Source organism: Euphorbia lathyris, chromosome 7 (genome assembly GCF_963576675.1).
Source record: "Euphorbia lathyris chromosome 7, ddEupLath1.1, whole genome shotgun sequence".
NCBI classification, from domain to species: Eukaryota; Viridiplantae; Streptophyta; class Magnoliopsida; order Malpighiales; family Euphorbiaceae; genus Euphorbia; species Euphorbia lathyris.
The window spans coordinates 81,183,907-81,208,217 of NC_088916.1; the positions used below are offsets into that span (position 1 = coordinate 81,183,907).

The 24,311-nt window shown below is 35.8% G+C and overlaps 2 protein-coding genes across 3 annotated transcripts; both read left to right on the plus strand.

Moving 5' to 3' along the window:
* Positions 1-478: 478 nt before the first annotated feature.
* On the plus strand, positions 479-5,920 carry LOC136235584 (putative pentatricopeptide repeat-containing protein At5g43820). Of its 2 annotated transcripts, none has more exons than XM_066025372.1 (3): positions 479-686; positions 1,224-3,381; positions 5,174-5,920. In XM_066025372.1, exon 2 carries the CDS (start codon positions 1,530-1,532, stop codon positions 3,318-3,320), a length of 1,791 nt encoding a protein of 596 aa, XP_065881444.1. In that variant the 5' UTR covers positions 479-686; positions 1,224-1,529; the 3' UTR covers positions 3,321-3,381; positions 5,174-5,920. The 2 variants fall into 2 exon arrangements, with proteins under 2 accessions (XP_065881444.1, XP_065881445.1); XM_066025373.1 differs by having other exon boundaries at positions 1,309-3,381.
* Positions 5,921-9,010: 3,090 nt separating this feature from the next.
* On the plus strand, positions 9,011-23,204 carry LOC136234786 (uncharacterized). The gene is made up of 28 exons (XM_066024260.1): positions 9,011-9,454; positions 9,610-9,703; positions 10,549-10,624; positions 10,897-10,961; positions 11,044-11,088; positions 11,165-11,265; positions 11,352-11,493; positions 11,931-11,992; positions 12,069-12,142; positions 12,229-12,299; positions 12,538-12,625; positions 12,714-12,786; positions 12,862-12,957; positions 13,138-13,246; positions 14,069-14,162; positions 14,251-14,334; positions 14,417-14,573; positions 14,803-15,002; positions 16,591-16,635; positions 16,859-16,887; positions 16,986-17,107; positions 17,284-17,331; positions 17,553-17,677; positions 17,802-18,091; positions 19,233-20,154; positions 20,258-20,332; positions 22,279-22,392; positions 22,962-23,204. Exons 1-28 carry the CDS (start codon positions 9,088-9,090, stop codon positions 23,010-23,012), a joined length of 3,819 nt encoding a protein of 1,272 aa, XP_065880332.1. The 5' UTR covers positions 9,011-9,087; the 3' UTR covers positions 23,013-23,204.
* Positions 23,205-24,311: the final 1,107 nt, after the last annotated feature.

Sequence of the window (24,311 nt, forward strand, 5' to 3'; positions counted from 1 at the left end):
TAGACATCAAACTTCAATTTGTTCAATAAAACCATTCAATTCTGAATTTTATCTCAATTAAGTCACTACGTCGACTTTAAGAGCAAAAATACATCAGAAAATGACGTGATTGCCGCATCAACAGTAGTCAATTTTCACCGTTAATTGAAATAACACACAACTGCAACCTAGCTAACATGTGTCGTTTTGATCAGCTCGGTTACATCCGTGTGTCATTTAGGTGGCAATCATGTATCGTTTGGTAGTAGTGAATTTTTGTTGATCTGTCGCCACATCACTTTTTTGATATCTTTTTGCCCTTGAGGTCGTCGAAGTGACTTAATTGAGATAAAAGTCAAAATTGCGTGATTTTATTAAGAGAAATTGAAGTTGAGTGGCTATTTGTAGACAATCATGAAAGTTGAGGGACCAAAGATGTATTTAGCCCAACTTTAATATTAGGGATTCTCCAATCGATTCTTCCCCCTCCCCAAATTGATCGACATACGGATCTCCTACTTCTTCAATTCAGAAAACAAAATCTCAGTCCTCATCCCATTCCATCGCCGGTCCCGGTCGCTATTCCACTGCCTGCAGCTGCAAGTTCGTTAGCCCAGAAGTCAGAGCTTCTATCTCCACTCCAGACCAGGCTAAATTGGGACTCGTTCAGTTTAGCTCTCTTCGTTCTGCTACAATTTGATCATCTTGTAAGTTGATTCGTTCAGTTCCACTGAATGCTGATTGCCACTAATATAGTTAATGGTGACTGCTGTGTGAATTGTTGGAATAGAACTTCGAATTGATATTTTGTTGCTTAGGTGTTTTCTGTACTGATATTATGTTGCTGATGCTGAAATTTTGATTTGGGAATTGGAGGCTTCTCCTGATGAAGAGAATCATAATTTATATGTTTCTCATGATGATAGAATTAGATTAGCTTCAGCTTGCTATGTTGCATGGAAATGGAAATGGAAACAGACACAGGGAAACTTTATTTGTAAGAAAATTTAGCTAGTAAACGGTAATGGAATCGGAAAATAAACGGAAACAGAAACGACACAAAACTTCTGCACACAAAAATGCACATTCAGTTGCTGTGTTGTTTTTATTTTCTTGTTCTTCCATGTTTCTTTTGAAATTTGACATGTTGATGTTTATGTAATTGATAGTACAGTGAGTTGGAAATCATGTTCCATCATTGCTTTTGCCCTTTTTTATGCTCTGTTTCTATTGTTCTTGTTTAGGGTATATATATATTAAGTTGGTTCAAGTTATCAGCTGGGATAGCAATGAATTATTGGAAGATAATCAGCTTGTTCAAATTATCAGGGTTTTTTCACAATTTTGATGAAACAAGCTAAGTAGAGAAAGCAAGGGCTTTTGGAAGGGGTTTTAGAAATGGAATCCATGGTGAAGGAGTATCAACAGAGATTCCGAAAGGTCAAAGAAGAAATGAGAAAATGGGAACTTTTCAATCTAGCTTACTTTCTCAATTAAATCTAACTCCTTGATGCATCATCTGAGTTCGACAGAGCTTTGGGAGTCCTTCAATGGCATCTCATTCTCAACTCCTCCAAAGTTTGTTCAGGCACCTGAACAAGACCAGGTGCCTTACACGGTGTATTCAATCATCAGTTTCATTGTTTTCATGTTCAACCCTTGATACTCAACTGAACTCTTCACACGAGAAACCATTAGTAGATAAAGTCAAGAGTCAATCTGATATTGACGAACAATACGTTCTCGATGAGCTCTCTAATTTGTTACCAATCTCTCCTACTGCTACAGTTGCCCATCCATATAACTTTAATCAATCAAATAAACCAGAAGAAAGTGCAGTGGTCTCTGATCGGTTTTTATTGCCTGAAGAGAAGTTGAGAGGAGTATTTCTTCAGAAATTGAAGGGAAAATCAGCAATTGAAAGTGCACTTGTCTCTGATCGGTTTTTATTACCTGAAGAGAAGCTGAGAGGGGTATTTCTTCAGAAATTGAAGGGAAAATCAGCAATTGAAAGTGCACTAGTGAATACTGGAGTCGATTTGAGTCTTGATGTTGTTGCTAAAGTACTGAACAGAGGAAACTTAGGAGGTGAAGCGATGATTATCTTCTTTAGTTGGGCTGTTAAACAACCAATGATTTTAAAGGATATAAACAGTTACAATGTAATAATTAGGGCACTGGGAAGACGGAAATTCATTGATTCTATGTTGAAGATTTTAGCTGAACTAAGAACGGATGGTATAAATGTTAATTTGGAGACCTTCTCAATTGTCATGGACAGTTTACTAAGGGCTCAAAGAGTGCACAAAGCAATTCAAATGTTTGGAAATTCGGAAGAGTTCTTCGGGTTTCGATGTGATACTGAGTCTCTGAATGTGCTTTTGCAGTGCCTATGCAAGAGGTCACATGTAGGTACTGCAAATTCGTATTTCAATTCTGCAAAGGGGAAGATACCGTTTGATAATACAACATATAACACTATTATCGGAGGATGGTCAAAATTTGGCTGTGTTAGTGAAATGGAGAAGATTTTGGAGGAAATGGTTGAAGACGGTTTAACTCCTGATTGTTCAACTTTCAGTTCCCTTCTTGAGGGTTTAGGAAGAGCCGGTAGAATCGAGGATGCTGTTAAGGTTTTCAATAATTTGAAGGAGAATGAATCTGCTCTAGATGTTAGTGTTTACAACGCAATGATATCAAATTTTATTTCAATTAGAGATCTTGATGAGTATCTGAAATATTATAGGTGTTTGCTAAGTAGTAACTGTAGTCCAAATATTGACACTTATGCCAAACTGATTTTGGCTTTGATCAGAGCCCGAAAAGTGGCTGATGCACTCGAAATGTTGGATGAGATGTTAAGTAGAGAGTTATTACCTACAACAGGGACTATAACCTCTTTTATTGAGCCACTATGCAGCTTTGGTCCACCCCATGCTGCAATGATGATATACAAGAAGGTTAGAAAGGCGGGATGTAAAATATCGATTAGTTCGTACAAGTTATTGCTTATGCGGCTTTCTAGATTTGGTAAATGCGGGATGCTTTTGAATATATGGGATGAGATGCAAGAAAGTGGTTATTCATCTGATATGGAAGTTTATGAATTTATCGTTAATGGACTTTGCAACATAGGGCAGCTTGAAAATGCTGTACTTGTCATGGAAGAATCTTTGAGAAAGGGTTTTTGCCCAAGTAAACTCACATGTAGCAAACTAAACAACAAGCTACTTGCTTCAAATAAACTGGAGAGAGCTTACAAACTCTTTCTGAAGGTCAAATATGCTCGTCGTGATGAAAAAGCTCGGAGACTTTGCCGTTCTAATGGATGGCACTTCTGAACTGAGCATTGGTGGCACATACCAACTTCTTGTTCTTTTGGTTCATTCTTCCTTATTGCAGGTACTTATTTGGTTTTCAAGGTGATGATAATTATAAAATTATAGGTAAAAAGCATCATGAACCCCGATCTTTCATTTAATTTTGTTCATTAAGCTCTTGATCTTTTATTTGGACACATTAAACCCCTGATCATTTAATTTTGGTCTCGTTAAGCCCTTGCTTGCCAAATTTGTTAGTTGTGAACATGTAATTCAGTTAAAAAGACGTTATTCATTTCATTTGTGTTTGAAATTATATTTTGTACAGTTTGAATTTAGGTTTTTATAGTTTCCCTATGGCCAAACTACACGTATCAAAAACTGCTTTCAACCTCTGAAAGATATAAATTTCGAACACAGGTGAAATGAATAACACTTTGTTAACTGAGTTTTATGTTCAAAGCTGACCTTTATGGTCACCAGGGGCTTAATGTGACATAAAAGATCAGAGGTTTAATGTATCTAAATAAAAGATTAAGGGCTTAATGGACCAAAAAATGAAAGATCAGGGGTCTGATGATGCTTTTGACCAAAATTATATGCATTTTTACTTGTTGCTTGCTATGACATGTGCTGCTAAATTCTTATCCAATTTGATTCCATTGGGTTGTGGTTTATGCATAAAAACGAAGAATTCGGTTACAGTTTTTCTTCCTTGTCTTATATGTATATATATCCTTCAAGTGTAGGGGTGTGCATTATTCGCTAAAAACGGAATTACCGAAATGAACCGACCCACTTCAGTTTTCTTGTTCGGTTTCTTTAGGTATTCGGTTCGGAATTGGTCATGGTTTTAGGTATAGTTTGGTTTCGTATGGACAAACCAACTTCCTGTATTTGTTTCAAGTGAATCTCATTTTCATCTAGATTGTATTAAGAACATGAAATCTACGGGGATCACTATTTTGCTTAAATATTTTTGTCATTTCATCTGGATTGTCGTCTTAGTTTAGAGAATGAAACTTTTAACTTAGAATGCCCCATGTCGTGAGTATTCACGTTCCGGAGTGCCTTCTCTGTTCTAGAGTCTTTGTTAGGCATTTCGTCGATGTTTTGTCTTAAGGATTGAGGGGGTGTTTGTTAGAAGGGATATATAGGAGGTGGGATAGGGATAAAAAAACACGAGATAAGTTATGCCGTGTTTGTTTGGGAGATAGAAGAGTGAGACAGATGAGGGATAAGCCTCTTATCCCGCAAATCCTATACCCAAGAGGGGGGTGGTATAAGGAGGTAGGATAAGCTCCTACAATTTTAATAGGATGGAAAAGTCCATCTTATCCCTCAAATTAATATTATATAGTTTAAATAAGGTTAAAATAGTAAAATATATTATTTTATCTCTATCCCTATCCCACATACCAAACATTGAATAATAATTCTGGACTATCATATTTTTATTCTTATCCCAACCATTTATCCTTATCCCTATCCCAATAGAATACCAAACGCCCCGTGATAGTTTCTTTTTCAAATAACAACTTTTTTTTTTCTGGAAAACCTTCTTTCCTAATTAAGAACTGCTATGGCAATGTGGATTAATTCAACAAAGCACCCGTTATTCGGACTTGCTCTAGCTCATCGTTGTTCTTTAGCTCGGATGAAGAACTACATCTTCTTTTGCCACTGTCCAGAAAAACGAAATACACACACTTTTAGCAGAACTTGGCTAAACAATTTTGTTACTGGCCTTGGGAGCAAGGATGTACCTGTATTTGGCATACCGTACGTGCCATCGGCTCATGTCCTTGTATCAGTGTATGATCTTTGATTAATTGTCATCAACATATTAACTTGTTATGTTTGTATGGGTTTAGGGTTCCAATGCAAAGAGCATGGATAAAGAGAAACATTGGAAAGAGGTTCGTAGGATGTGCGAGATATCAAGATGCAAGTGCATGTCGATCTTTTGAGTGGATTGATCTCCCCACATGTGCAAGAGGTAGAGAACTTTTGGAGGAGATGAAGAAAAAAAGCCAAAACCTTGAAGACGAAATCGGGGATTGTCATGCACGTGAGGTGGAATTGTAGTGTGATATAAGAGGCATGCTAGAGTATGAAGAAGTTAATCTCAACTCTAAAATTGTTGTTTTGAAGAAGAATCCGTCTTTGATTACAAAATCAATAGGATTCTTGTGATTTTGTTATTGTTGTTGATGGTAGGTACTGTGTTCAATAGGGTAAATTATTAGAAGCATCCGGTTCTCCAGGTTAAACGGAGGACCTTCCGTACATATTTTGACACGTGTAATATGGACCCACATATATTATAAGAGATCCCACTATTTTAATTATTACGTGGGGTCACAATACACGTGTCCAAATGTGAATTGAGAGTCCTCCGAGTGACATGGAAAACCCGGTGCTTAATATAAGAATTCGTTGAATAGAGACAATAATAGTAGGATGGATGGCTTGCTTTGCCTGGCCTATATGTATACTATATGTTTGTGTAAATGTTTGAGGGCAGGTGTTGTGTAAGTTCTTATTTTTTTTTAATTAAATGACTTAATGTATAAGTGAATGTTAAGGCAATTTAAAGTGTATATACAGTTAAAACTCGATATATGAATGTTCGATAAAGTAATAATCTCGTTTATATAATAAATTCTTTCGGTCCCGACTTGGGCCAATGGACTAAAGTAATAACCTCGCTAAATGCATTAAGTAATAAAAATATTTAAATCCTTAAGGGTCCAATAAAAATATAAATTAATAATTATTGAATTATATACAATATATATATATACCAAAACCTTTCAATAAATCAACTAGAATTCATTTCTTTTTGAAAAAATGCATCTATAGTTGATTGTTTTTTCTTTCCACCTAAACCAAAATGAACACCATCCTTAATTTTTTGTAGTGCAAACACAACTTCTGGTATATTTTACTCATGTTGTAGCAAGTAGTTGTTTAAGGTGACCATTGCTTGAAAGACCTCTTTTGACGATACATTTGCGACCACCCAACTATCATGTGACTCTGGATCATTTCCATCATCATTGTTCATTATTGACTGGATAATTTTTTCGTTTGTAGGCGATTCCATAGCTGCATCATTCTTGCTAGGATAGTTCAAAAGATGTCCGACATCCATCACATTTCTATAGCATAAATTAGAAATGACATCACTTAAAATTATCTATAAAATAATAAATATTGATTTATTGATAAATGAATAATTTATTCATTTATCGATAAATAAATAATCTCGATTAATGAATATTTTTTTTTCGGTCCCAATGATATGCATTTATCGAGGTTTTACTGTAATTGTGCAAGTGTATGTAATTGTGCAAGTTCTTGTTAAAGGCTTTAGGCACAAATAAAATTGACACCAAATGTTAATCCTCTAAAATCATTTACTTGTCTAAATCTCTTCTAAAATTGAAATTGACAATTTAAAGTGTATGTAATTATGTAAGTTCTTGTTAACGCTTTCGGCATAAATAAAATTGACACCAATTATATGGAATAAAAAGGATGCTAAAAATATAATTTTAAAGTATCAGACTTGGCAAATATTAATCCACTATTATCAAATTTAATTAACATGATTCAAAGTAGTGTTAATCCACTAATATTCAAAAGGATGTGAAAATAGGTAAATGTTAAATCTCTAAAATAAACATTCAAATGATGTTAAAATTATTTGTTGTTTAAAAACATAGTTGCCCAAATAGTATTACATTCCAAATTGACACCAATAGCAATTCATTGTTGGTTCCAAATTAATATAACATAGGCCATTTGTTTGTGGATGTATTACGGATATGAATTTGTTGTTGGGTTCCCCAATCAACATAAAATTTCTTGAAAGGTGCATAATCAAACTGCCTCTCATTATTTGTTAACGGGATGTGGGGGATCCCGTAACATGTCATGATGTTGTGCTAGAAAAAAGATACGTCTATGTTTATTGTGATGGTAGCCACTGCCTCAGCTTCCACCCATTTGGTGAAATGGTCGATGACTACTATCATAAACCTTTTTGCCATGAGGTTCTTGAGAATTGACCCATTATATCAATTCCCCATAAGGAAAATGGTTAAGGAGAGCCGATTCCTTTTAGTTTTTATGAAGGGATATTGTATGTGTTTGCATGGAGCTGACAATTTGTGCAATGGCGTACGAGCATTGTGGTATATTTTTCTATGGCTGGCCAGTACAACCCCTATAATCGTGCCTTCCGTATTGCTATCTTTGCCCATTGATGTGATCCATAAACTCCTTCATGGCATCGCCTAGGAAATGCAACCCCTCCTCTCTACAGATGCATTTGAGCCAAGAATGTCTTATCGACTTCCTAAGCAACATTTCTTCATGCATTGCGTATAACCATAGCCTGCGAACTACTGCCGTTGCATCCTCTTTGCTCTAAAAAAGCATTCAAGTAACCAAGTAGTCAATGATGGTGCTCCACCAGTCATATGTAGTCTTGAGTCAAGGAATAGGCCCTAATTAACTACGATGGAGTGTTAGTCTATTCACTCCACGAATATTTCCTGAGTAAGCGGTTCATCGATGGTTGTTGCTACCGCCATTGTGTTAGCCTCTGGTTTTCTTAACTTGTACATTTGAATATGCAAGGGTACCCGCAAACAACTATAAATTATACAAGGTGTGAGAGGATCTTAGGGTGAGCTTCAGGGAGCTTTCACTCAACAAATCGCCTACGATAAAACATAAAAGAAAAGGTAAAAAAAGAGAGTTGGTGACCGGCGACCACTTAGAGAAAAATAAATTTTAGAGTTGAGTAGTGGTGTACCTCTCTATGCAATCATCTTATTCTATTTATAATATACACACGAGTAGTTTGGGACTATCGTTATTTTCTGTGCCCTAGTTGGTGTCAATGACACGTGCAGGAATGTAAGGAGTATATCTTGTAGTGGGTCCATTGGAATTTGGCGCATTCTAACCGCAAATTGTGTATTTCCACGATGACAGTTTTATAAGTTGACATGCTCACTTCATTGGCCCATGTGTCTAGGTGGTTATAACTTCACCGAGTGCATACCTATTGATCCACATGTCTATTATGGTAAATTGTCTGTTATCAATTTCTAATGAGAATGAGATCTAGATTAAGATTGATTTGAGTATTAAGAGCAGAGGAGTAGGAAGAGTGAGTACAAAAAGCTCATCTGCGCAGGGCTCAAATTTAATGTGCCCAATTTTTTAATATATAATATCTAACTAAATTATTTATTATGTCAAAAATGAAGTGAATCTTAAATCATTAGTAAAAATCTAAATTGTAACAATCCAAAAGTATTAAGGGGTTCAATTTTTTATTATATTTATTTGATGTTTTATTTTATAGAAATATTATTATTATATAAAAGTATTAATTTTCTTTTAACGAATAGGTCCAATTTTTCATTTAACGCATGCTCTAAAAATGTATCAAACGGTCCTGATTAAAAGTCGAATCGTTTAAACTAGAACTCTAAAGTTCAAGTTTTACTGCATGACGAGCCTCGAATCAAGTAATCGTATAAATTAAAAAAAAAAAAAACAAAAACCAAATACTACACGTTAGTCTCATAAATCAGCTCCAAAACGACAAGTCGTCTGAATATGGGAATAAGAACTCAAGGGGGGAAATGCCGCCAAATCCAAAATTTCCCGCCAACAGTCACATCGAAGTTGAACTCCCACACATAAAACCCTCTCTCAATTCATTCCATCTCCTTCCCAAGGTCGCTGATCAAACAACTCTACAATGGTCTCTGTTAATTCCACCGGCGGTGATCCGAACTCGATTAACGGTAAATCCAAAAACATGTACCATATTGGGGGGATTCAAGTGGAATTCCCATACCAACCATATGGAACGCAGCTCGCTTTCATGGGGAGGGTAATTTCTACTTTAGATCGAGCTCAGAGAGACGGCCACTGTCATGCGCTGCTCGAATCGCCGACGGGTACTGGAAAATCGCTCTCGCTTCTTTGCTCCACTATGGCGTGGCAACAGAGCTATAAATTGAAGCACCAGCATGACAATCTCACTCAGTCAAAACCCAATCCCGAGGCAATTGCAGATCCTCTAGGTCATGGCGGTGGGTTTATTCCGGAGACACAACCTTCAAGTAAGCTTCAGTTAATGTTTGAGCCCTAAATTGACTGTGAATCCTACTCTTTTGTAAATTCGTGATTAATGGGTGTGGAAGAAGGAAAAAAGGAAATGGATTTTGATTTGAAACTCGAATTAGCTCAATAACGTCAAGATTTTTCCCCCCCATAGGTATTCCGCCTTCTGGAAATAAGGAGCCTGGTCAGGCTGCAGCAGGTAACAAAAATGCGAAGAAAAAGGCTGCACCGACTATATATTACTCTTCGTAAGCTTTGCTACTTTATTTAGCACTATTGCAGTTGTTTATTCAGATGCTTCACAATGAAGTATGATTGTATCTTGATAAGTTCTCCACATGGCTTCTTCATTTGATTTGAGTGGAAAAGCTCTTGGTAACAGACAACCTAACTTACACGATACAATTCTAGTTTTTCTTGCATTTGTATCTTATATGATGATATGAAACATGGAGATAACACACGGAAATCCTCATTGACACCCCTTATATGTCTTGTATAACGTCCCAAACAGTAGGCAATTAAGCATTTTTTAGGAAAAAAGAATGGGGGCTAGACAAAGTATTGCGTATAGAAAGAAGGAAGGGCAATCCCTGGTTCTGCTCTGCAGACTCCAGAGCTATAAGGAAAATCTGATAGCGGAACCATCAAAATTCCACTCTATCCGGGTCAACTACTCCTGCCCCTCCTGCTGATCCGGTACGGAAACGGGTCTATCATCTCTGATTGTTTGAGAAACAAATCAAAGAGTCTTGTCAGAAGTTGAGAACGACTGATAAAGAATGAAAGAGATGTCTCACAGTATGGGATACTTTCTCATCCTCCTGAATTGAAAATATGGTCATGCTGCCAGTTTTTACCTAATGCTTATGCTTATGCTTATGATCCAGTCGTTAGTCAACAATGAATGAGAAAATACATTTGGAATATAATATACACAGGATAATTGCCCTACTGTTTTAGAAAGGTGTTTCAAAAAGTAATGGACTTTTAGCTTGTTTATATAATATGTCAAAATTTTATTTTAGTTATGAGAAGATGCCTGTTTTAGTGCTTCAATAAGCTATTTTCTGTTGTCTTTGGCCTGTCAAAGGAGGACACATGCTCAACTTACACAAGTGATCCGGGAATTTCGGAAAACTGCATATCGAGTACCAATGGCAGTTTTGGTTAGTTCATTCTTCTCTATATTTAACTCAATTTTTTTGAGAGGCCTATTCTGCTGCAGTTGATTTGCAGTTTCTCTTAAATGTTGTGAATTGATTGTAACTTTTTTTCTTTGCTACCTCTCCCCCCCAAGAAGATTTTACTTTGGTAACTAATACTTTCTTGTATGCCTGTGGATATTGTTGGAGTTCATGTTTTCCCAAAATGACCCCATAAAATCAAACAAATATCTTTATTCTTTCTATGATTTAAAGGTTGTGCATATGCTTTTCAGGGTTCGCGTAAACATTACTGCACTAATCCACATGTAGCTAAGAAGGAGAATATTGACGAAGAATGGTACAATTTTAAGATTCAAATGTTTCATTTCTATGGTATATCCATTTTATCCCAGCCTGAAGTATGTCATAAAAACTTTCAGTAAACTTCTCTTGAGGGATCGAGATGGCGGGTGCTCTCAATTCAAGTAAGTTGCTCGTTTAACAATATATCATTACTGCATCTGTTGCATATGTAATTAAAGGATTACTCTGCACAAGCAGAAATGCACATAAAGTCAAAGCTCATCCAACACTTCAAAAGGGAGGTTGCCATGAGGTCCATGATATAGAAGATCTTGTTAAAGTTGGAAAAGTTGTTAAAGGTGAAATTGTAACTTTTATGCCACATGACTCCTCAAACAGTTGATTTCCATTCAATATTTCATAAGCATTTTTTTTTTCTTTCCAGGTTGCTCATATTATGCAGCTCGGTCAATGGCAGTTGATGCACAGTTAGTTTTCTGCCCATACAACTACATAATGAATCCTGTCATCAGAGGGGCAATGGAAGTAGACATCAAAGGATCCATTATTGTTCTTGATGAAGCACAGTATGTCTTGAAATTTTCATTCATTATTAAGCAAAGGAAATCAAAGAAATAATCTATGTGTTATTCATCAATGTCCTGCAAGTACACACTAGCCAGACTGCTAACTTCATTATTTTCATCATCACAACAAACATATATGGAAACTTATGAGACTTATGAGATACGATTGCCACATCATTGTGCTTGTAAATATACAAGTCCTTTGTATATTTCTAATACAAGATCTCTAGCATCTTCTTTTAAAGATCTAGGAATATCTGTCATGTTCAGTGCATATGATTAAAATATACGCTAGAAGATGTTTGTAAATCAGTGAGAGTATTATAAAGATTTATCTGTACTACCATTTATGCTCCTAAATGATTATCTGGTTCAATGTCTTTCTACACTTTCATTTCCCGTTGCTGTTTTTCCTTACTGTATGCTTCTGACTGCAGTAATATAGAAGATATTGCTCGTGATGCTGGTAGCGTGGATATTGAAGAAGATACTTTATATAGTAGGTTATGTTCATACTACCTTTTTATTATTTATTAAATATTTCTGTTGCTTATGTATGTCACACTTTATCAAAGAACTGCAGATGGAATTGGAGCAACTCTGTGGGCTTGATGCCTTAGTTTACCCACCATTATATGAAATGGCACAGGTGACCATTTTCACTGCACATTATTACATGGTTAAGTTAGTTCTATTGCTTATTTATGAGCTTATAAGTCCGCTACAAATGCTTAGGATCTGTTGAGTTGGATAGAACGGAGGAAAGACACGTTACAGAAACATGAATTTCAGCACTACTTTTCTTGGTGAGTTGTATTGTTTAATAATTTGTATTTTATTTGCTTATTTCCTACTTATCAATATATGTTGTTGTATGTTTATGTTTGTAACTTCAGAATTGATTCATACACTCTTGCTTTTAATGCTAGATAAGATTAGTGCATGGTGATGCGTCTTTGTTTCATAGTTCAAAATCAAGCAGTTGAATTTACTAGTTTGACGCTTACGTCAAATTGAATTTATTCCATGTTGTTATGCATGTAGCTGGACTGGTTATGAGGCACTGAAGGAGCTCCAAGAAGCTAACATTTCACAGCAGTGCTTCCCTATCCTGGTGGAGTGTGCCTTGAAGGTTTCTTATTGAAGTGTTTTTTCAGATCTGATTCTTGGTATTTGCTTGTTCCTTATCATAACACTATATAAATCTTAATTTGGTCAAGGCAATCAAAGCTGCAACAGATCCAGAAAATGATGAGGCTCATTTAAGTGGCATGTCTGTGATTGTGTTGGAAGGTGCAGAATTATATTTGCTTATTTAATGGACATTGAACAATGACACTGTAACTTACTGCCTCTTTTGTGAAACAGGTTTATTCTCTTCACTTACCTACTTTTTCTCAAGAAATGGCTCCCACACATCTGACTATCAGCTTGCTTTGCGACGACGCATTAAAAGAGATAAAAGTAAGTTTTCAATTGTTATCTAATGATTTTTCTCATTCCAAGATGAGTTAATGGATATTTCTTGGTCACTGAATAAGATGCAAGTCAAATGTTCTTTAATATGTTGGTTTATTATAAACAAAACACTTATTCATTGTTTCCCTATCTGATAAAGGTTTGGATTTTTTTTTATATATGCAGAAAATCCTTCCGGGAACTGGATGCAGACTTTAAGTTTATGGTGCTTGAATCCAGCTGTTGTTTTCAGAGACATTGCTGATCTTTCTTTATCAGTCATTTTAACTTCTGGGTAAGCACAAGAACTAACATGTTTGCTGCTAGTGGCCCAGCTTGTTCTTTTGATTTTTAATCATCAAATGTGCAAGTAGCTCACCTAATTGAATCATTGCAATCCTCGTCAATATTCTCCTGTTGTTTGCTGCTAGTGGCCCAGCTTGTTCTTTTGTTTAGTACTTGCCTTGTTTCAAATTAAATCCACTCCTAAACAATTAACTAATATCTATTTCACACAGCCAAACTGATAGATATTAAATAGATCGGTTCTCTCCATCACCAATCACCATCTTTAATATCATAATGACATTGGAATTGATATTTCTCTACCCATGTTGACAGATGGAAATGCTATTTGTTCTTTTTTCAAAAATAAAATAAATGAGATCCAGTATATTGTCATAAATTCTCTCCATATTTTACAGTTTGCCACACATTTTCAACTCTTCATGAGTCTAAATTGCCATGAATGATTTTTGAGGTTGCCAAATCTCCATAGTTGTTACGTCCAATTCCTGTGCTAATTGCTTCCTGACTGGATGACATAGCACTACACCTACCCACGGTCAAGCTCTGGATGGACTTGCAAGATTAAATAGTATACTAATAAAATTAAATTTTAGTTGGAGGCTGTGACATTGTACCTAATTTATTGCATCTCCTGATCTCTGGGAATTTTACACCCTCCGGTGAAAAAAATAACAGATGACATATGATACCTTGTAATATTGAGTGGAAGTTCATAAATTAATGTTTTTCTCAGTCTTTTGACTCTGGCGCTCTTCAAGCCATTACGTCGCATTAACTACATTTCTTGATTTTGCTTCTTGTATTTTAGGACTCTATCACCAATGAATTCTTTTTCATCCGAGCTCGGAGTTCAGTTTGGGACTTCTTTGGAAGCGCCACATGTAGTTGATACTGATTCACAGGTATGGTACTAAGGTGGAAGTTCATGTGTATTTTTCTTCATCGTAACCCCAGTTTCTTCACAATTAATATTGGTTTTTTAATCTTAAGGTGTGGGCTTCTATTATATCAACTGGTCCTGATAATTATCCACTAAATGCAAGTTACAAAACGGCAGATGAGTATGCTTTTCAGGTATCTGAAGTTTGTTATTAATGTGTTTTGTGATCAAATTCTTCTATGAGGGAATAGGATACTATTTTATCTTGTTGTGAAGGATGCACTTGGCAAAACTTTGGAGGGAATTTGCAATGTAGTTCCTGCTGGCTCTCTTGTGTTCTTCCCAAGTTATAAACTTATGGAAAAGCTGTGCAATCGTTGGCATGAAACTGGTCAATGGTCTCAACTAAATGCTAGGAAGACCTTGTTTGTTGGTGAGATTTGTGATTTTTTGTCATTATGAACTTGATCATAAAGTCAATCATTATCCCTCATAAATTGCTATAAAACCTCAGCATCTCTATACAGTGTATGCTTGAACGATTCAACTGAAGGACATAACCCAGTTTATTTGGATCTATGCCTAGAAGTTATGTTGTTTGATGTCTGTTAGGAGTTACTTTTAGTCGGATTGAGAATGCTAATTTGTATTTTCTATTGTAGAGCCAAGAGGAGGAATCCAGGAGGAGGATTTTGAGTCTGTTTTAAAGGGTTATTATGACTCAATTTGTCAAAGAAAAACACCTGCTGTTGGAAGAAAGCGAAAGGTCAAAAAGTGGGACTTTAATCACTTTAAGGCTACAGAGCCCACAGACAATTCTAAAAAAGATGGAGCTGCTTTTCTAGCTGTTTGTCGGGGCAAGGTATACTACCATTTTGAAACCACAAATATCAAATGATTGTAATGTCATTATGGTCCAATGCTGACTCTGCACTTGAGCGGCTTTATCATCTCTGTAAGGTTATTCTCATTGTAGTAGTAGATCTGTGTGTCCTTTACTTTGGGACAAATTACAGAAAAATTCTGCATTGTTAAGGTATATTCCATAATATGCATAGAAGTATGGCACCTATGTTGTCCTTTGACAAAGTTCATTTCTTTGCGTAATCAAGGATGGCTAATTGTAGTTGTCTTTGTGCTACTGTTATTATTTATATGGAACTTAAGAAATCTCAGGTATGTGCTCGACTCTGCGAGAGCCAACTTTTATCTAAAAAGACCTTGTGATTATTTATTTGCAAGGGTAGTTGGTACAGTTGGATTTGGTGATTTCTGGTTTCTGTTGTTTTTGTCAGAGATTAATATAAGATATATGATTGGGCCTTAAATATAAGCTCGAGCTTTTAGTTCAATTGGTTCCATGACATGGTATCAGAGCCTTGTCGACCAAACGGTCGAGGGTTCGAGTCCCGGCAACCTCATTAATTTGTGGAATTAAAAACACAAGGCGGGATGGGCCTGTGTTGTGCACGCTGCAAGCCCGAGAGGCATTTGCGTGTGGGGGTATGTCGGAGATTAATAGAAGATCTATGATTGGGCCTTAACTATTAGCTCGAGCTTTTAGTTCAATCGGTTCCTTGACATGGTATCAGAGCCTCTAGGACCAAACGGTCGAGGGTTCGAATCCTGGCAACCTCATTAATATGTGGAATTAAAAAAACACATGGCGGGTTGGGCCTGTGTTGTGCACGCTGCAAGCCCAAGGGGCATTTGCGTGTGGGGGTGTGTCAGAGATTAATATAAGATATATGATTGGGCCTTAACTATCAGCTCGAGCTTTTAGTTCAATCGGTTCCTTGACAGTTTTCCTCTAGTTCATTCTGCTTTCTGAAATTTAGGGGTTACTGCATGTGGTGATTAGAATCATGAATTCAGGATTCTGCATGTGCTAGAAGTCAATTTATGCAAGGATTGCATAAAAATTAGTAGGATTCTGTTAAAGTATTATCGAAAGGGCTCAGTTATTTGATTTAGTGTTAGTTGACTTGAGGAGATGCTGCAGCTATTTATTTATTGAGATAAAAAAATGCTAAGAGTTAGGCTTTTTCGAATGCAGAAATGAATTAACAAAAAGTAACACTCTTTAATTCAGTTTCAGTTCAGCCACCTTTTTGCACAGCAATGATAGGATCTGATTTTCCAATGTTTCATAAAACTGTAGTAAGAGTAATCAACTTTAAAGAAAATTAGAATCTCGTTTACATCAGACCCTTATAGATTTAAGCCAACAGAAGTCTCTGTAGAGTGGTGTTATTATAAAGGGTGAACAATCTCCCATGGAGACCTATCATAGAATCAATAGACACAGATGAACACGTGGGAAATGATACATGTGCTTTTATCCTAAATGATGCATTCTTTTCAAATCATGGGTACTGTTTCCTCCTAATTATCATTTGATGATTGACATCTTTTATTGTCCACAACTGACGATGAACTATTTTTCACAGGTGTCTGAAGGAATGGATTTTAGTGATGACAATGCTCGAGTTGTCGTATCCTTCTTTATGAATTGCATTTTTCACCTTTTTCCTTAGTATCAATTAGAGATACAAGATCAGTTATCCATCTTAGACATTCATAGTATTGTATTGCTGATGATCAGATGGTTTATATTCATGTGAATTGTCATTTTCTATAATTGCTCAATCATTTCAATGGTACACATCGTTGATTCCCCCCACAGACCCTTGCATGTGAATCCTTGACTAATCTCAGATAGTAGTTGGTATTCCATTCCCAAACATGTAAGCATTTTCAGAAGTTCTAAAGCTTTTTCTTTGTAGTGACAGAGACTGCAGGATATGATTCTGTGTTTGCTAATTGATTTGATATTTCTTATTAGGTATGATATTCAAGTTGGTCTAAAGAAGAAATATAATGATTCATACAAAACATCCAAGAACCTTCTAAACGGGAATGACTGGTACTGTCAGCAAGCCTTTCGAGCTCTAAATCAAGCTATAGGTATCCCCTGTTATTTGTTTTGGTTTTTAGTACCAATTATAAATTCTTGTGAATGCAAGCACACAATAACCCACCTTATTTAAATTTCACCTTTTATGCCTATCCATACTAATAACATCACTTTCAATAATTTCATGGTACTATATAATGAATGCTAGTGCTGTGAATTCATGCAGGACGCTGCATACGGCATAGGTTTGACTATGGAGCCATCATTCTATTGGGTAATTGTTTACTTTCATATATGATTGCTTTTGTTTTTATTCTTTGAAGCGTACTTTGATAATTGAAGAATTACTTTCCATGAAGGGAAATTTTCTCTCAAGTAATTAAAGTAAAGCTTGATTTGAAGCCTCTTGTCAGCAGTTCCAGAAATGCATAGCTCTTCAAAAATTTTAGTATCATGTTATAATCAACCTTTTTTCTATATGCTTTTTGAACACAGATGAACGATATAAGAGAGAGCAGAACAGAATGTACATTTCAAAGTGGATTAGGAAATCCATCCAACAGTTTGATGACTATAACTTGGCCCTAGAGGGGTTAAATTCTTTTTTCAAAGATGTCAAGGTCTTCTTTACATCTCACTCTTTTCTTTTACTAGAGCAATTTCTTTCCTTTTCCTGTGGCAGAAGACCAGATAGTGGGTGTATCATAGTAATCATACGGTTCCTGTGCTTGAAATTTCTTGCAGGAAAACATAAGCAAGAAGATGGTTGATCTCTTGCCGAATTCTGACAAAAATGGAGGAGAAATCATGTCTCCTGCTGAGAATCAAGTCAAAGGATATGCAAGAAGCAAAAGTCAGAAATTGGACATATCTGATCATTGTGGGGGGAAACCAGTCCCTTCAAGAAAGTGCAAAACCACTTCTCCTGTAGTTGAGTCCCAATATAATGAAAGACAGGCATCTATGCAAAAAAGAGAGTACATTGACAGTCAAAGGGAAATTATTGACCTGGAATGTGATCCTAAAGATTCAAGGTAACCGAACTAACTATTGGTTACAAAATATAACTGATACTTTTTCAGATGGGATAAGGGTTAAATTTGCCTCTAACGTTATTGTAAAAGTTCAATTTTATTCTTATTGGACAAAACAGCCCAATTTTGTCCCCATAATATAAACTTTATCTCAGTTTTACTTTTACCCTCATGATAAAAAAACCTAGTTTACTTCTACTCTTTTCTAAAAAAAATGCCGGTGAAAATTTATGACAGAATTCCTTAAAAAAGGGTAAAATTAAGTTAGAATTTTTATCATGGGGTAAAATTAAGCTATTTTCTATGATGAGGGTAAAATTAAACTTAAAATTAATTGTTGGGGCAAAATTTACTCTTATCCTTTTTACTTGTATAATAGATCAGGTTTCGATGTGTTTCTATAAACTACATGATAGTGAATGGAATGGACAACTATACTAAAAATCTGCAAAAAATTTCAGCTAGCATTTACTTGTTAGAAGCTACACTAAAGAGATCCAAATGGACGTGAGATTTTGCTAATAAGATAATAAGAGCATGTTTGCTAGATTTTTATGGGTAAAATACACCCATGGCCCCTCAACCCCTTGTGTTACTAATATGATGATCCTAAACTTCAAAACCGGACATAAAAGTTTAAGAACTTTGACATTTACAGCTAACGTAAAAGTCCAAATGATTGGTTGACCAATGTATATTCTGGTTGGCAACTTGAAATGCTGATAAATCTCGCTCCTTTACTAACATGATGTCTCCTCAAGGAGTGTGTGATTTACAAGCATTTCACATGGTCAACCGATATTTACACTGGTCAATAGCCATTTGGATTTTTATGTTAGTATATGTCAATATTTAGGGACATTTTATGTCCAGCTTTCAAATTCTGGGGCATCATGTTAGTAACCTCAAAAGTTGAGAACCATGGGCGTATTTTACCCGATTTTTAATAGAATAAAATGGAAGTTTGATAGAAAATTGGACTGAGAATTTCTTTGGGCTATAAACCACTTGTGAACATTCATCTCGCATTGGCTCCTTGTGAATTCATATGGGTTGACAATTGGTTCTGGTTTAAGTAACACCTCTGATGAAATATGACAATGTAATAACTTCATGAGATAAAAAACAAAAATACTTGTAGGTGTTCTGAAGCTTCTTCCCAGGAAGATCCAGAAATTACCTTTGTCAGGGAAACCCCTGGTATGGGCTGCAATGGAACCACAGCTAGTTCAAGTTCTTTCCCCAAGGATGGAAACTGTAGTTCAACTATTATTGAGTGTACAGATCAAATGTCATCCTATTCAGTGTCTCTAACAAACGCCTGCAAAGTGTCTCGTAAAGCTGAGTGCTCGCCGATGGTTACCCCAATAAAAGACACCACTTTGAACACCTACAGTGTGATACCAGAAGCAGAGTCCACTCTTAATTTGAGTGTTAACTCTCACAAGAAAAAGAGGATGTCGTTGGGCTCGCCATTGGTTTACCTTTGTGAAGGAGAACCTGATTCTCCCAATGTCCAAACTCCGAGCTGGGATAGTTCGATAAGAAACACAATTGCTGACAAAGATGCAACTCGAAGGATTGCATTTGATTCTGTAACTAAAACAGAACAACATTCTACTAGGTCAAAGACACCCCAGCTCCTCCCAGTAGAAAACTCCAGTCCATCATGCATCTCTTCTGATCATGTCTCGAATCAGAAATTAAAAATTTGTTGTGCAGTGTGCGAAAGCCCCTTAGGCCTTCCTGAAAACCAGTTATATGTTAGTTGCACAGTAACTTCTTCAACAAAAGTTCACCTCATGTCTCTTGTGAAAGAAAGATTGGAACTTTGCACAGAAAATACATCAACTTGCATACCTGTCCTCATGGCAGATGCCTCATCAGTTAACCAGCGTCTATGCGACAATATTTATCAAAAAGATAATCCGGGGCGAGGTGTTTGGAGTGAAGAAGATGGGTGTGTTTTCAGTTCTATCTGTTGCCCCTTTTGCAGCTCCTCTAATTGTCTTGGAGTGCAAATTATGGCAACTGATGCATCAAATGTTCAATTACTTAACAAGGTTTGTTCTCACTCAGCAATCTAGAAGCCATGTGTCATCTTTTTCTTGTTTTTCTTGTATTTGTGTTTGTCTATTTGTTCTCCTGACCATTACTTAAATACAGATTTTGCTTTATCTTGACCGACTGGAAATTCAGAAGAATGCTGAAGCATCAATGGAAAAGACGCCAAAGCAAAAGGTAAAACTTTGTATTATATGGCTTTGCAAGTTCTTAGAGTCAAATGTTATCATTTGTATGTATGTTGCAACCACTAAAAATGTGGACAGAACAAAAACATATTGAGAAACTTGAAAATTGGTCCTTGCACAGCTAAAATGTGGAATTGCAAAAAAGGCCAAACTCACCCAAAAAGATACCTTCAAGGACATGATTTTCTCACGTATATAAGTAGTCATATAACTTCTTAGTTAAACAACGCGGGATGTCTAACACACATCTCTTACGTCTAGAACTATCTAGAACTAAGTCACGTGCCTTGGGCCTTAGCCTCACCGCTTTAAAACATGTCTGTCTTCATCATAGTTGTTAAAGGCGCAAGGCGCACTAAGGTGCTATGGGGTCCTGGAGCCTAGTTCAAGGCGCAACGCAAAACGCGCGCTCGAGGAACAGAGGCACAGAAAAAAAAATATACCCTGTTACTAGTTAAAGCATATCAATGTTTGATATCAATATCAGTAAAACTCTATTACTAGTTAAAGCATAAACTAAATAAAAAACACACTTATAACCACAAAAACAAGATAGAACTACATAAAAACATAATACTAAGCCCCCTTTATTTGCCGGAAAATATTTTCCTGATTTCCCAGTGTTTGTTTGTTTAGAAAAATAAGTCAACGGAAAATTTTAGGTAAGTTAACAGAAAAATTTATGAAGAAAGTGAGGAAATGTTTTACCCTTTTGAAAAGAGTAAAACATTTTTCTAAGCTTTTGGAACTCTACTCCATTCCTTCTTATCCTTTTGAAAACAATAGTCACCCAACACTTCTCGATTTTCGGTGTTGTAGCCAAACTCTGGAAAATATTTTATTTTCCAACCCAAAATTTTCCAAAACACAATATTGTCCGATAAACAAACGGGCTCTAAATGTCAAAAACACTAAGTTAAGTTCATACTTCACAGAGACATTAACATATACTTAACATCTTAACCTAAGTACCTAACTAATACTAACCATTCGTTGTCAATCAAAAAGAACACACAATTTTTTTTTTCCAGGCTGCACGTTCTCTGCTGGTTCTTCACTGTGTTACAGTTTCTGTATGTCGAAACTGTTTGAGTGGAGAGAATTCTTTATATGACTCTTCTCTTAATCCCTCTCTAGTCTTTTTATATTTACGTCTCTTAATATTCTTATTTAGATCAAGGGTTAAAGATTAAGTTTATTTAAATTAGATTAGTGGTTGAGATTAATCAACCATTTCTTTTACCCAAAACAGTAAAAAAGAACTTAGTGAAAACAATATATGTTACAGAAGCGCACCTTAACTTAGGCTCCGAAGCCCAGACGAGGCGCACAAGGGGCGAGTCTTTTAAACTTCGCCTCACTTTGTGCAATCAAGGCTCACATCTTGAGCCTTGCCTAAAGTGCGCCTTTAACAACTGTGGTCTTTATTAATATAATCTAGTCACTCTTTTCATTTCCGATGTGGAATTTAATTCATTCCAATCTGGTGCAATACCATGAAAATATTTTTCGTTTTGGCCCAAATTCCATTCGTTGGGTCTCATGGTTTTAAAATGCGTCTTCATGTATTGAAAACACACCTTGCTAATATAGCTCAATCACACTCTCTCTACTTTTGACGTGATATTCAATTCATTCTTGAACCTATCGCCATCCTTTAAGACCTCTCCTTTCTCATACTTTCCACCCCACACCACCTCCTAAAGATCGGACCATTACAAACCCACCAGCTTCCGTTAGGTTTATCTCCAAACCAATACATTATACATTGAGTCACCTCCAATGCCACGTAAATAAGCATCTAATTCACCCAAAAGTATCTCATATCTCATAGAGTATGATTGCCTCATGTATAAAGAGCCATATAAGTTATAATTCTGTAATTAAGCAACATGAGATATCTAAATATAGTAATAATTAAATTTGTAATTGCAGGAACCGATTGCTCAGAAGCCAAATATGGATAGATTTGCTGCTTTGAACTCAATAGAAAATTTTTCATTTTCTCCAAAGCAGAATTCCGGAGGATGGAGGACTACAAAGTCAAAGGTTAGAAGCTTATACATGTTGAACTTTTGATCGGGGTTAAATGCACATTGAACTTATATGGTTGTCTCAAAATGGTCACTCAATTTCAATTTGTCTCAATAAACTCACCAAATTTTGAGTTTTGTTTCAGTTAGGTCACTATGACAATTTAAGTGGTTAAAATACGTCAGAATGATACCATGATTGACACGACACCATGAGTCAACTCAGATTTCTGACCAGAACGACATGGGGCAGCCACATATCGGTTATTTTTATGAAAAAAACAAGTTTCCTTTTTCTTTTCAAAAATTAACCAACATGTGATTGCCACATGGCACATATGTAGATTCCATGTGTCGTTTAGGTCAGAAATTTGAGTTGACTTATGCTGATTTTTCACCTATGTCATCATTCTGATTTCTTTTAATCACTGAAAATCGTTGGAGCAATCTAATTGACATAAAACTCAAAATTAAGTAATTTTATTGAGATAAATTAAAATTGATAGGACATTTTGAAACCACTATGTAAATTCGGTGACCATCACCGTGGAATTCTACTTACATTACATTTTTCCTGTCCTGCAGTTGAGCCTACCAAAGAGAGGCCAGCTTTTGAATGGACAAAGTCAATCTTGATGCGGTAAATAATTTTTTTTGTCCTCTTTTTTTTTTTTTTTTTTGTGAATTGCACATGGAACATAGCCAGGTTAGATAGATGCTTTTGCTTTTTGACTTGCAGATGATAATTATTACAGATTTCTTGTGAAAAGGTGAAACCAGATCATTGTAAAATTCTGCTTCAAAAAAAAAAAAAGATCATTGTAAATTAATCAGAAAATCACTAACTTTTACAGTTCCTTGACTGGTTTAATACACAAATTACACACCTAAATTTGTAAATCTTACAACACACCCAAAATTGTAACTTTTTACCGTTTGGCATTCTGAACTTGTCAATTTTGGGCCTCTAAGACCCTTATTTATTGATTCGGCAAACTTCAAATAAAATTCATGTTGCATCTTGTTCAATTTTTGAAATGTGCCAAATCATCAAACTAGGGTGACGTAGGCCTAAAATTGAAAATTTCAGGGTGCTGAACAGTAAAAAGTTTCAAATTTAAGTGTGTGATAGGTCCAAGTATAGGGTGTCAAATGGCAGAAGTTCCGAGTTTAAGTGCGTGTTTATCTACTAAACCTACTGGATTCTATATTGAGACTCGGTACTCATGAAGTTTGAATTTTGTAGGCTTAATTCATTATCTGCTCTCAGAACTTGGTTAAAAAGTTTGATTGCCCTTTGAATTTTCAAAGTGTTCGGATAGCCCATTCAACTTGCTTAAAAAATATCGTGATACCCCTTTAACTTGCTTAAAATGTAGTCAATTAATTACTCGGTTGCAAAGAAATATGTTGTATGCGGAAGATGTGTTGTAGGTGTCTTGGAAAAGTCAAACGATCAAGGTCGGGCTATAAGGTTGTAATAACGTTTGAAGGCACGTGCAACATACGTATCACATGCAACTTACTTCTTTGCAACTAGTGATTAATTGACTATATTTTAAACAAGTTGAGGGATCTATCAAGACATTTTAAGCAACTTGAGGGAGCTATTGAGAAACTTTGAAAGTTTGCCAATCAAATATTTTGGACAAGATTAAGGTGTAAAAATGCTTCCAATCTTGGTAACTGAGAGCAATTTTACCTAACATTATAAATGATATAATTATACTCCTAACATTTGCAAGTTGGATAAATGTTATTCTTAACTATTAATTATACTCTATGCAATCATTAATCTTGTTATCTTTACTCCACTTACGTGTTATGTCACCACTAATTAGCAATAGATCAAAGACACATGATTTTTTTGAAAAATATCTCGTGTGCACACAATTTTGAATGTTAGAGGCAAAATAGCGTTTGATTGCTAACATT